Consider the following 13635-nt stretch of genomic DNA (forward strand, 5'->3'; position numbering starts at 1 on the left):
TTATTCATAAAAAATACTCGTAATCAGATACAAGAATCTTATACTAATCTCCTTCAAAGGAGTCCCCTTCTTCCAAAGGTTCTGCCACTGTCGGAAGCAGCGCTGGAACGCCTCTTTTGAGATTGCTCGCAACTGGTCCGTCGCATTTTGCATGATATCTTCTCTTGACTGAAATCTGGTCCCTTTCAGGGGCATTTTCAGCTTGGGGAAAAAGCCAGAAGCCATATGGGGCCTTGTCAGGAGAGTAGGGAGCCTGAGGAATCACAGGGTGTGTTGTGTTTGGCCAGGAAACTCCGTTTCAAATGTGAAGAATGATGGAGCTGCCAATTGCCCGCTGCCCACAGGTCCGGCCGTTTGCGTCTTACAGCGTTACAAAGGTGGTGCAGAACCTCTTGGTAGTACCCCTTGGTGATGGTTGTGCCGTGTGGTACGTACTCATGATGAACCACGCTACTGGAGTCAACGAAGACGGTCAACATGACTTTGACTCGTATAGAGAGAAATTCTAATGCAAGCGGTGACTATGATTTCTCTACTATGCTCATGGTTTGACACCCTCCTTAGCGTTTGGTTTGAATTTAGTTCCTTTGAATTGTTAGTTCACTGTTTTTTTTACGGGGCTTCTTCTGTTTGGCTCTGTGTTTTTATCTCTTTATTTCCTTTTCTATCCCGTTCTTCCCAAAGAGCTCGGAATGGGTTGCAGGTTGTACAGGCATATTATGCGGTCAATCACCCTTAGAAGCGGCTATTGAAATCAAAATGATGAAGCCTACAGTATAAACCAGTTTTTCAAAATGCTTCACCTTAATATTTCATTAATCATGTCTTCATTAACGTTTATCTTAAATAATAATCGTCTAAAACATAACTTTCGTAACACTTCAACACGAGAGTTCTTTTCTAAGACCTCAGTGGCTAAACTCAAAATTGTTAAAAACAGGATCGTGTGGGGATGCCATAATTTATTAACATCAGGCATTATAGCTGTGTCTGTATTTTCCAAAAGGGCTAATAAAAGCCGCATGGTAGTAATGCAGAGTCATTGGCACACATCTCAAGAACTGTGCCTAAGGGGCATTCCCCTTAGGGAATAAGAGAGTGTCCCAGGAATGTTCATCTTTTGGAAAGACTGGATTTAAGGCATTTGGGGTTAGCATTAAGGAGGGTGCTCCGAGGGCCAGCGTCACAAACTTCTTCTGGCAGCGACAGCATTCAGAATTTGCTGCTCTGCCTTCCTCTCTGACGGGTCCTGCCTTTGTGGAAAGAGGAAGTAGGTGGGACTTGGCAGAGAGGATGGCCCGACGCTGGCAAGAGCAGCAAGTTCTGATCAATGCTGAATGAGGGATGAGAAAGGGAGAGAGGGAGCGAGGGTGAGAAAAATGCTGCATCTGATTCAGGAGAGGGAGGGAGAAGGAAGACCAGGGAAGGGAGAGGAAAGAGAGATGCCAGACCAAGGGAAAGGAAGGGAGGGATGGGAAAGAAGGAAAGGCAATGCTAGGCCAAGGAGGGGGAGGAAGAGATGCCAGGGCATGGGGAGAGGGAAGGGGACAGATATGCCAGGCCAGGGAAGAAAGTGAGGAGATACCAGAGCATGGAGAGGGAGGGAGAGATGGAAGTGAAGGAGAGGAGAGGAGAAAGATGCCAGGGCATGAGGTAAGGGAAGGAGACAGAGATTCCAGACCATTGGGAAGGAAGGGAGGGAGGGAAAGGGGATGCCAGACCATGGAAGGAGAAGAGAGGAGAGAGATCCTAGGGCATGGGGGAAGGGAGACAGATGCCAGACCATGGGGTGAATTGGGGAGGGAAGGAAAGGAGAAGAAAGAGATGCCAGAGCATGGAGGAGGGAGTGGAAACAGAAAGAGAAAAATGGAAGGGACAGATAAAGAGGGTGGACACTGGTTAGAATGAAGAGAAGATGAGGAAAGCAGAAACCAAAGATGGCAAAAGGTAGAAATTTTGTTGTTGGTGGTGTTGCTTTAGAATAAAGTAGTATTATAGCTGTATTGATAAACAATTATAAATAGAAAATGGAAATAAGGTAATCTTTTTATTGGTCTAATTTTAATACATTTTTAAATTAACTCCCCCAAATCCCCTTCCTCAGGCAGTGGCTTACAAAGGGGAGGGGGACAGTCCGCCTCCTCCAATCCCTTTTTATATGTGGGGAGGGTGTTAAAAAATGATTGGCCCTAGGTGTCGCATACCCTAGATACACCATAAGAGGGGGCAAAGAAGAACTGATCCTGAGGCCGCTGACAGTGTAAGCTTAAGTTTCAAATTGATTATGGTTTGGTATACCATTTAGAAAAAAACAAAAACGGTTTACAATGAACCTTTTCTAAAAATGAGGCTGAAAAAGGGAAAACAGATTAGGGTAGACTAGATGGCATATGATGCGAAAGGAGAACAGTTGGAATACATTATTTAATAAAATGAAAAAGGGGAAGAAGAAATAGGAATGGGAATAGAATAATTCATAAACCAGATTCCTACACCAGAGGCATCTTTCTAAAGGGAGGTTTTGAGGCTGGCTTAGCCAGCAGTTGGGTCATCTTTAGCTATGGGGTCCCACCCATGGCCTCCATTGCCAGTTAAATTTTTAACATTTTTCCCTTCTACTCCCCCACCACTGTATCAGGCCAGGTGGTGCCTCGGAAGGCGGTTTTGGCTTTTCATTTTCTGACGAAGGACAACCAAGCAGAAGAGCTCGAGTGATGTCATTATGATTCACAACGTTGAAGGAGGAAGCAATGAATGAGAGGGAGGGCTGGGGGTCCCCTTCTGCGATGTGCTTGCCAAAGATAGTTCACTTTCAGGGCATTGCTGCTGGCTCCAGTGGCGTGGGGGGGGGGGGCGGTCCGCCCTGGGTGCCATGTTGGTGGGGGCGCCGGCACCCCTCCTCCTCTCAACCCCCCTCTCACCGCCTTTTCCTATTCCTCCCCTCCACACACGCGTCCCTTTTCTCTCCCACATACATCTAGTTGTTCGCAGGGAATGTAGACAGGGAACGAAATGCAAAGATGTCCTTTATAAGGGCATAATGGGAAAAAAAAAAAGAATTAAGGTGCCTCCAAGTTGTGCAAAACATCGCAATAAAAATAGAACCACGTTTCCCCTCTCTTGCGCAAAGCACATTGGCTACCTGTTGGACATAGAATTACAGTGTTCCCCCGCAAATTTGCGGTTCGCGAATCGTGAGCTCAGTCATTCACAGTATTTTCTGACTGCCTCTTCCGGTCAGAAAATACAGGGAATGAGTCCGCGAATCAGCCTTCGGCACAGCCGATTCCTCCTCCTCTCCCCCTCCCCCTCGGAGCATACCAGGTATGATTTATTGCACCCGCCGGTGCCCCAGCTGCCCTCTCCTGCCTTTTTACAGACTCAAAACCGCATTTGCGTTTTTTCAAAATTCGCGGGAGCTTCTGGAACAGAACCCCTGTGAATTTCGGGGGAGTACTGTAGTTATATAAAATTCTACTACTTACATTCAAGACGCGCTAAAGTAATCAACCCGAATTTATCAATAGCCAACTCATTCCCTGTTGTCCATCTAAAGCACTTCGTTCTACGACAGAAAACCTCTTCGCAGTTCCATCTTTAAAGCATATGAAAACGATAAGATCAAATAGCTTTGCAGTGACCGCACTATCCCTTTGGATCTCTATTCCTAATTATCTTCGTGAAGCATTATCTCTGCCCCATTTTAAAACAAAGCTGAAAACATTCCTGTCCCAAGATGCCTTTGAGACCTAACTTTCTTTGTGAGGGCCAAACACCTATCCCCTATCGTTATACTTTTATTTGTTCTCTTTTATCAAAATATTGCAGTTCTTCCCCTTTTTCCATTTGTTCCCGTTCGTTTCTGTCTGAGGTTTTTTTTTTTTTTTGTCTTTCTAAACTCCCTTGTCGTTTTTTAATTGTCAAGTTCTAACCTTGTTTTATCTGTTGAAAGCTGTATTTTTTATTGTACACCGCTCAGAAGTCTTGATTGAGCGATATAAGAAATTTTAAATAAACTTGAAACTTGACATTTCTACGTTCACTTAATATTTCTTCTAAGGCCTAGTTTAGAGGCTTCAGGACAGATTCCTTTGGCCTAACTGTCTTATTTGGTGCTATTGTCGCAGCTATTGTCCACTCAAGCTCTATAGCTTAGATCCTTTCATTTAAACGCTTGCATACAGTCTATAGCAGTGTTCTCAAACTCAAACCCTTTGCGGGGCCACATTTTGGATTTGTAGGTACTTGGAGGGCCTCAGAAAAAATAGTTAATGTCTTATTAAAGAAATGACAATTTTGCATGAGGTTAAACTCTTTATAAACATAGAAACATAGAAAAAAGCAGCAGAAAAGGGCTATAGCCCACCAAGTCTGCCCATTCCAAGTATCCCCTCCCCTGAATTTACTCCCTTAAAGATCCCACGTGAGTATCCCATTTTCTCTTAAAATCCGTCACGCTGCTGGCCTTTATCACCTGGAGTGGGAGTCTGTTCCAATGATCCACTACTCTTTCGGTGAAGAAGTACTTCCTGGAGTCGCCATGAAACTTCCCTCCCCTGATTTTCAGCGGATGCCCTCTGGTGGTCGAGGGTCCCATGAGCCAGAAGATATCATCTTCTGACTCGATGTGTCCCGTGATGTACTTATATGTTTCAATCATATCTCCCCGTTCTCTTCTTTCCTCAAGTGAGTACAGCCACAATTTTTTAAATCTTTCTTCATACGTGAGATCCTTGAGCCCCAAGACCATCCTGGTGGCCGTTCGCTGAACCGACTCGATCCTCAGCACGTCCTTTCGGTAGTGTGGTCTCCAAAACTGAACACAGTACTCCAAGTGAGGCCTCACCATGGCTCTGTACAACGGCATCATAACTTCAGGTCTCCTGCTGACGAAACCTCTGCGGATACACCCCATCATTTGTCTTGCCCTGGAGGAAGCCTTCTCCACTTGATTGGCAACCTTCATGTCCTCACTAATGATCACCCCTAGGTCGCGTTCTGCCGTGGTCCTAACCAAGGTCTCACCATTTAGTACATAAGTTCTACGCGGGTTTCTCTTACCCAGATGCATTATCTTGCATTTTTTAGCATTGAAGCCTAGCTGCCAAGTAGTTGACCATTGTTCCAGCAACAGTAGGTCGTGTGTCATATTATCAGGTAATAAGCTTTTGCCTACTATGTTGCAAAGTTTGGCGTCGTCGGCGAACAGTGATACCCTTCCTCTAAGTCCTTGCGTCATATCTCTTATGAATAAGTTAAATAGAATCGGGCCCAGGACCGAGCCCTGCGGCACTCCACTGATCACGTCCGATGCTTCGGATGGGGTACCGTTCACCACCACCTTCTGAAGTCTACCGCTTAGCCAATCCCCAACCCATGTAGTTAGAGTGTCTCCTAATCCTATCGATTTCAGCTTGTTCAGTAATCTTCGATGAGGGACGCTATCAAATGCTTTACTGAAGTCCAAATATACCACGTCCAGTGACTCTCCGGCGTCCAGTTGTCTAGTAACCCAGTCAAAAAAGCTAATCAGATTAGATTGGCAGGATCTGCCCCGGGTGAACCCGTGTTGGTGTGGATCACGCAGTTTTTCTTCGTCTAGGATTGTGTCAAGATTCTGTTTGATCAGTGTTTCCATGAGTTTACACACTATAGACGTGAGACTCACTGGTCTGTAGTTTGTTGTCTCTGTCCTGCAGCCCTTTTTGTGGAGTGGGATTACGTTGGCGGTTTTCCAGTCCAAGGGGACCCTTCCTGTGCTTAGGGAAAGATTATGGTTCTGCCAGGACTTCCCTTAACTCCCTGAGCATTCTGGGGTGTAGGTTATCCGGTCCCATGGCTTTGTTTACCTTGAGTCTTGATAGTTCGTCATAGACGCTACTGGGCGTAAATTCAAAATCTTGAAACGGGTCTTTCTGGTTATCTCCCGTCTGCAGCTGTGGACCAGCTCCCGGCGCTTCGCGGGTGAACACTGAACAGAAGTATTTGTTTAGTAGTTCTGCCTTCTCAGAATCTGATTCCGCAAAGTTACCGTCCGATTGCTTCAGGCGTACTATCCCATCTTTGTTTCTTTTCCTGTCACTAATATAGCTGAAGAAAGATTTATCCCCTTTCTTAATTTTCCGTGCTAGCTCTTCCTCCATTCGGAGTTTGGCTTCTCTGACTGCTGTTTTGACAGCTTTAGATCTGTCTAGATAGTCCTCTTTCGCCCCATCTCTGCCTAAATGTTTGTAGGTGATAAAAGTTTATAAAACTTTCCTTTAACAGTTAAAAGGAAAGATATATAAACTATAAAGAGTTTTACCTCATGCAAAATTGTTTCTTTAATAAGACATTAACTATTTTTTCTGCGGCCCTCCAAGTACTCTATTTTTTCTGCAGCACTCAAATTTAAAGTTTAATATCTTTTCTTTCTCAAAACTGGCACATTTCAATCACTAAATTAAAAATAAAATCATTTTCCTACCTTTGTTTGGTAATTTCATCAGTCTCTGGTTGCACTTTATTCCTCTGACTGTGCATCCAATATTTCTTCCCTTCTTTCAGCCTCCTGTATGCTTCCTCTCCTCCAGACCTCATTCCCTCCCCCAACTTTTTCTTTCTTTCTCTATGTCTGTCTTTCTCTGATTCCGTGTCCCATTTTTTGCTTTGTTTCTGGCTCCCTGTCCCCCCCCCCCTTCTTTCTTTCTTCTTTCCTGCCCTCCCCCATGCCACCGCCGCCTGGGAATAGGCTGCTGCCGCTTCCGCTATCGGGAACAGGCCGAGATCTCCCTGCTTCTCTTCTCCACAGGGCCGACCAACTCTCGCCGCCCGACGTCAATTCTAACGTCAGAAAGGACATTCCGGGCAGCCAGGCAGCGATTGGCTAGCCAGAACGTCCTCTCGACGTCAGAATTGACGTCGGGCGGCGAGAGAAGCAGGGAGATCAAAGAACACGGTGCCGGCCTGTTCCCCGATGGCAGCGGTGAGAAGGGAAGGGAAGCAGGTTGGGCACCACTGCTCTAGACGAGCCGCACTCTAGGGAGAACAGTGGACCGCCCCCCCCCCCCCTTTGTACGCCACTGGAGCAGCAGCGTGTCTGTCCGGTTCGTTCCGTTCAAAGCCGCGGGTGGCAGCTCCTTGCGAGATCTGCGCCCGCATCTGAAGCCTCTCTGATGTGATGTCAGAGAGGCTTCCGATGCAGGAGTGGATAGCGCAAGGAGCCACCAACCCGCGGCTTTGAACGGAACGAGCCGGCCAGAGCTGCTCCAAAAGGAAGAGAATGATCCAGTCCAGATCGCGGGCCGCAAATAAAACCTGGAGAGCCACATGCGGCCCTTGGGCCGCGTGTTTGAGACCGCTGGTCTATAGGCTTGGTCAAATACTGACTGTGCGTCTTTTTAGATGTTTTCAGACGCCTCCATTTTTGTATCAGAGCTGGGAAGTGAATAGAGACTGAGACCAGGTAGCCAATTAGAACAGATCAGTTAGATCTAGAAGGCAGGGGAAACAGATGTAGTTTCTCTGAGTTGATTTCCATAGAAACCCTGGCGTGCTGACTCGGCCTTGTTTAACATAACTGCACTGGAGCTCCTAAAATGGTCATTGGATGAGGCAGAAGAAGTAGGATTAAGAGAACTCGTTTATCAGTTTATAATCTTCGCTTTCCATTCCTCTCGATCTGGAGGCAGCAATGCATGGCCTTTTCCGATGACAAATGCGATGTTTTGTTCCCCCGCTTGTTGGTTTTGGCAGCTGTTTTAGTGAGATTTCTACAGCCTTCACTTGGAACAGCAGGGTCAGTATTATGGCACTCGTGCCTCTTGACTTTTCTATGTTTCCACTGGCACAGCAATAAAAGATACTTTAAAAGGACTGATATCCAAGGCCGTGCTGTAGATGTTTACAGAAAGAGCCCGAGATTTCTCTGTTAAGTTGCTGCCGCCCTACCAGGCACAGGAGAGGACAGCAGACATACTACTTTGAATGTAAAGATCCTTACTCTTCTGCCTGGCCAAGGGTGAGCTGCAGTGTTATGTATCAAGTACGGTCTCTCTGCTTTGCAGAGTGATGCTACCCAAGCTCTGGTTTAGCTAGCAAGGGTTGCAGTTGATTTTTATACAGTCCTACCTGCTTCCATAATTTTATTCTGGGCATTTTCAGACTCGCTGCCTTTCTTGCACGTTGCAGATGGGCGGAGGGAGGTGCAGAAAAGAATGGAGAAAGATCAGTAAGTGGGCAGCGGAACTCTATCCTGTTTAGGGGGACCCCAGTGGCCTCCCTTGTTCTGACGCCTATGGGTGTATGGTAATCGTCTGCAAAGGAAGAGAGCACGGGGTAATAGTAACATAGTAGTTGATGGCGGATAAAGACCTCCACGGTTCCTCCAGTCTGCCCAACAAGAGGCATCACAGCATAGGCATAGCGGAGGCAAGTTTGAGAACTTAATTGTCAGACCTCGTATTTCCATCCTTTAAGCCCACCACTCCCTTGTCAATGTTGAACTCCTTAGAGACTTGCTTTCCCTCAGGAGGAATCAGCAGCAGATTACTTCCTGCTCATGAGGCTCAGTGAGGTTCCCATATCCAAGCCGCCCTCGTTAGACCCATTAGAAATATTTTCTAACCTCCTTATTTTCTTACTTGCAGAGACTTGTCTGTTACGTTTTCATGTCCTTTCTATTTCACCCTTTCCCGTTAAACTACTTATCCACAACCTACAGTAGCTCCAATCTTTTGGCCTCCAAAACTCTTTCAAAGGGGCATTCCCTTTGGAATACCTGTAACCATGTGGTTATTGCTCCTGGTCAGATTTACATGAGTAAACTAGGTTATTACATGCATAAATGCCATTGAACTCTTCTAAAATAACTATTGTATTTTTTTTAAATTAGGTTTGGTTCCCATACATATCTGGGAGGGGGAGGGGGGTATTTCCTTGCAAGTTATTGGAATATGTTTATATCTCTGAGGTGTAAAGGATGGGGGGAAATAATGACTTTAAAATTCTGTAACCCTTCCTCCTCTTTTGACATCCTAGCCTTCTAACTTCCCTCTATCCTCTGACACTTATCTAGTTCTTAACTTGTAGTTCCTTTCTCATTACAACTCCTGTAAACCGTGCCGAGCTCCACAACCATGGAGATGGTGCGGTATATAAACCTAAGGTTTAGTTTAGTTTAGTTTAGTTCGAAGGTGCTTCTTTTTGGTATATGTTTTCAGATGTTTTTTCTTGTATTGCACTGTTCATAATGGAAAATAATAAAAATTTTAATTAAAAAAAAACAAAACTATTGTATTCTTTTAGAAACTGACCAAATGATAATAAGCCCACAGCAGTCAACATTTTAAAAAAAAAAAAATTGGCTACTATGAGTAAAAAAAAGGCCAGATGTTCAGCACTGGTATTCGTACAACAGCCAGTGACTGAATATCCAGAAATCAGCGCTAACCGTTAAGTCTATCCAGTTGAAGGCAATATTCAAACCTCTAAGCAGGTAAAGATAGGATAGTCTTTTTGCTAACCTCCATTGCTCACCCTGGCACTGTCCAGATTGCGCCAAAGTGGTCTGAAGGAGTATTCAGCAGTACTCTGGTTAGCCCTGCTGCCCAGAAAAGTGCCTTTGAAAATCTACCCCTGTGATAATGCCAGTAACCATGCAGAATGCGGTATCTGCGTCCCATTATCTAATGACACCCACAAAAGAGTGTGCACGCCAATAGAACTGAGACAGATGATTCTTTATTCACTAAAAAGAGCCGACATTGCCAGTGTTTCGGCTCTTGGCCTTCATCAGGGGTGTCTTAAGATGTCTGTCATACAAATTCTTTACAAAAGTAGTCCCAATGTTAATTTTGAAGAAAGTGTTTGATGAATGCAGATCATGGGAAACAGTCTAAATTAACATCGGCATACTTTTGTCAAGAATTTGTACGACAGACATCTTAAGACACCCCTGATGAAGGCCAAGAGCTGAAACACTGGCAGTGTCGGGACTTTTTTTAGTGTCATCTGTCCCAGTTCTATTGACGTGTATCTTTTGTGGGTGTTGTTGACTTTTCTCTGTATTTGATCCCTTTCTGTGTACTGGCCCATTATCAAATGACAGAATTGTGCTTATTATACACTGGAGCAGTTCTGACATAGGTTTTTGGGCGTTCGGCTGAGCTGTTCTATGCTGCATTGAATCCTTGTTGAAACTTGCGGTATGGAAGAATGTGTGTGGTGTGGTAAAGATGACCCTTGGCCTCTTTAGGCTAGAGAGATTCACATGGTCTTTGAAGGAGGCCCTAGGTCCAGTTTGATAGCCATAAATGCTAGTGTTCTAAGAGTTGAAGTATGAAGTTTTGGGTGAAACATTTAACCCCTATAGGAAGAGACAGAGTGTCAGTTCCTAAAGTGAAACATCATCTGCTTATCATGGGATGCTGAAAATTATTATTGGTTGTAGAAAGATTGAGTAAACTCTGGTTCACACATGTTAAATTATGCTTTTCTTCTTTCATATAGGGACATACCGGGCAATCTGGTATAAGAGGCCTGCCTGGCCTAGATGGCTGTAATGGTACCATTGGAGACCCTGGAGATCCTGGCGCAGATGGAATTCCTGGGGCACCTGGCGCAGCTGTAGGTCATCACTTAGCATTGCTGCATTCTTTTTTAATTATTTATTTAAATTATGCAATTATATCCGAGAATCTCGGAGAGGGTGAGAGCCAGAAGGCCTTGAGCATGCGCAGATGCTCAAGGCCCCGCAGTAGCCCAGCACCAGAATTCACGACAGGCTCTTTCAGCACCAGCACACATATGTCCTGTGGGTTGGCACGTGCCAGTGTCTGCTGCAGGTAAGGGTTTGGGGGTGGGCCGCAGGGGGAGAGAAGCTGGTTCTCGGGGTGGGGTGAAGCGAGCAGCGCCAGTGGCCTTGGGCGGGGTGCTGTTTTTGGGATGTGCCACGAGGGAGGGGGGAGAGAAGCTGGTTCCCGGGGTGGAGTGGTATGGAAGCCAGCAGCGTCAGTGGCCTCGGGGGAGGGGGAGGGGGTCTGTTTTGGGGATGTGGAACGAATCATCTGAATTTCCCTTACATCCTATGGGGAAACTCGCTTTGATCTACGAGCGCTTTGGTTTACGAGCATGCTTCTGGAACGAATTATGCTCGCAAACCAAGGTACCACTGTATATGATTTAAACTAAGAAAAAGGTACCCATACACACTTGCTCCTCCTTTTTGGGAATGATTTAGCTCGGATCCTTTTCATTTGGAGCTCTAGGTGAGTTACATTCAGGTACAATAGCATTTCTCTATCCCTATATGTCTACCTGTATGTATGATAGCATCCCGCGTACTGTATACAATATCTGGAAAAACTGGGACTGCGTACATAGATTCATAACATTTTGCATGACCTGTGAAAATACATTAGTCCAGTGTCTCGCAAACATTTGGAAGCCGTGGTACACTAAACTGGAGGGTTCGGACGTTGATGTGATGTCATGTGCATGTGTGGTCATCACGCCGAACCCCGTGCATGCGTGGAGGCCCTCCCGAAGGGGCCCTGAGCTTGCTATTACTATGCCAGTGTGTATGTGTGTGTGTGGGGGGGGGGGTTGCTGAGGGAGGAGAGGTGCCAGTTGACTGCCTACAGGATGTGCCTCTGGCCACAAGAGACACGTCCAGTGTTCCCTCTAAGCTGCGCTGGCGTGCGCTGGCGCACAAAATATTACATCGCAGCGCACAAGTTTCACGTCACAGCGCACGGCGTACGGCAGATGGCAGGGCGGCGAGAGGAGAATCGGGCGAGTTGGCTCATAACTTGCTGGCGCCCGATATTTTTAGCGCACAGCGAAAAAAATTTTGCTCACAACACCCGCCCGCTTAGAGGGAGCACTGGACACGTCCTGTAGGCAGTGCGCAGGAACCTCTCCTTCTCATCGGTGTCTCGTGGCACACCCGGAATCTCGCCGTGGCACACAGTTTGCGATACACTGCATTAGTCCAGCACTTATTAGGAAACTCCTTTAGCCAAACACTTTGCGCCCCTTGCCTTATGCTGTCACAAAAGGTTCATCGCAGCGTTATCTTCTTCGCTAAATGCAATTTTGCTAAAACAGATCTTACTGGTGACTTCCTGAATGACATCATTTTGAAAGCAGGGATCATCCAGGTTTCACAGTGTCAATAATAGTAATAATTTTTTAATCATAGTGCATTTGTTTTGGGGTTATTTGGAAAAATGTTGGAGGTCGTTTTTTTTCGGTTCATAGACAAAATCGCGCGAGACAACGGCGCGCAGACAACTGAGCGCAAGGTTGACAGCGCGCCGAAGAAAAGCACTATTTTAAAGGGTTCCGACGGGGGGGTGTTGGTGGGGAACCCCCCTATTTTACTTAACAGACATCGCGCTGGCGTTGTGGGGGGTTTGGGGGGTTGTAACCCCCCTCATTATACTTGAAACCAAACTTTTTGCCTGTTTTTTAGGGAAAAAGTTCAGTTTTAAGTATAATGTGGGGGGTTACAACCCCCCAAACCCTCCACAACGCCAGCGCAATGTCTGTTAAGTAAAGTGGGGGGTTCCCCCCCCCACACCCCTGTCGGAGCCCTTTAAAATAGTGCTTTTCTTCGGCGCACCGTCAACCTTGCGCTCAGTTGTCGGCGCACCATTGCCTCGCGCGATTTAGTCCCGTCACCGTTTTTTTTCCATGTACATTATAAATCTGCCCCTGCCTCACTCAGATTATGTCCCTGAAATGCCTATGTATGGTGATTGTAAAAGGGTGTGTGGTCCTGTTGGTTTGCATTTTTATATGTGTGTATTTGATCACATAATCCTACAGGAGCCCTTTCCTATGTGTAAACCAGCTTTACATGCAGAAAAAGCTTTTAAAAATGCCCATCCCCCTACAATATATGTAGTGATACAACTCTTTCATAAAACAGATCCAGTCAGAACTAAGAACTTGGTCAATGTATGAAAGATATTAGAAGGGCTTCATGAGTGAAAGGTCATCAGCCAACTGATTTGATGAGATTAAGGATAAAACGGTTCATTCATGCCTCTGGCCCTTCCAAATTATGATTAAGAATTTTCAGGTGGACAATGCATGTGTACATTCCAGTTAATATGTCCTGGGTTTGGATTGTAGGGTCATCCTGGTTTCAAGGGTCAAAAGGGAGAACCTGCCATTGCTCGGGGTGGTTTCAAAGGATCAAAGGTAAGCTTTTCAATTAAAATACTGTATTTTTCGCACTATAAGACGCACCTGACCATAAGACGCACCTAGGTTTAGAGGAGGAAAACAAGAAAAAAAAATATTCTGCACCAAATGTTGTACTAATATATTTAATAAAATATAGCAGAATAATATTTCAATCATGTAAAGTCAACAGTAGTATTAAGAACCATCATTACTGTCATCAAATGAGGAGAGACTTTAAGGTTCAAGCACTCTTCTAGTTTTTTAGACTCTGCACTCAACCCCCTCTCTACCAGGCTCTACACTAGAGAATGACACAGGGAAAAAATCTGTCCCCGTCACTGCCCTGGCCCCGGCCCACCGTCCCCTTCACCGCCCCATCACTTCCATTCCCTTCACCGCCCCGTCACTGTCACTGCCATTGCATTCACCGCCTCGTCACCGTCCCTGCAGCATCCATATAAG

General features: G+C 45.7%; 1 protein-coding gene across 3 annotated transcripts in view; it reads left to right on the plus strand.

Moving 5' to 3' along the window:
* COL4A6 (collagen type IV alpha 6 chain) overlaps positions 1-13635 on the plus strand; it is a 457507-nt gene that overhangs the window by 264062 nt on the left and 179810 nt on the right. For all 3 annotated transcript variants that reach the window (XM_033945312.1, XM_033945314.1, XM_033945315.1), the window contains exons 6-7: positions 10489-10605; positions 13120-13188. In XM_033945312.1, the coding sequence (XP_033801203.1) occupies positions 10489-10605; positions 13120-13188 (186 nt within the window). The remainder of the gene's footprint in view (positions 1-10488; positions 10606-13119; positions 13189-13635) is intronic.

The sequence above is a fragment of the Geotrypetes seraphini genome, chromosome 5, assembly GCF_902459505.1.
Source record: "Geotrypetes seraphini chromosome 5, aGeoSer1.1, whole genome shotgun sequence".
NCBI classification, from domain to species: domain Eukaryota; kingdom Metazoa; phylum Chordata; class Amphibia; order Gymnophiona; family Dermophiidae; genus Geotrypetes; species Geotrypetes seraphini.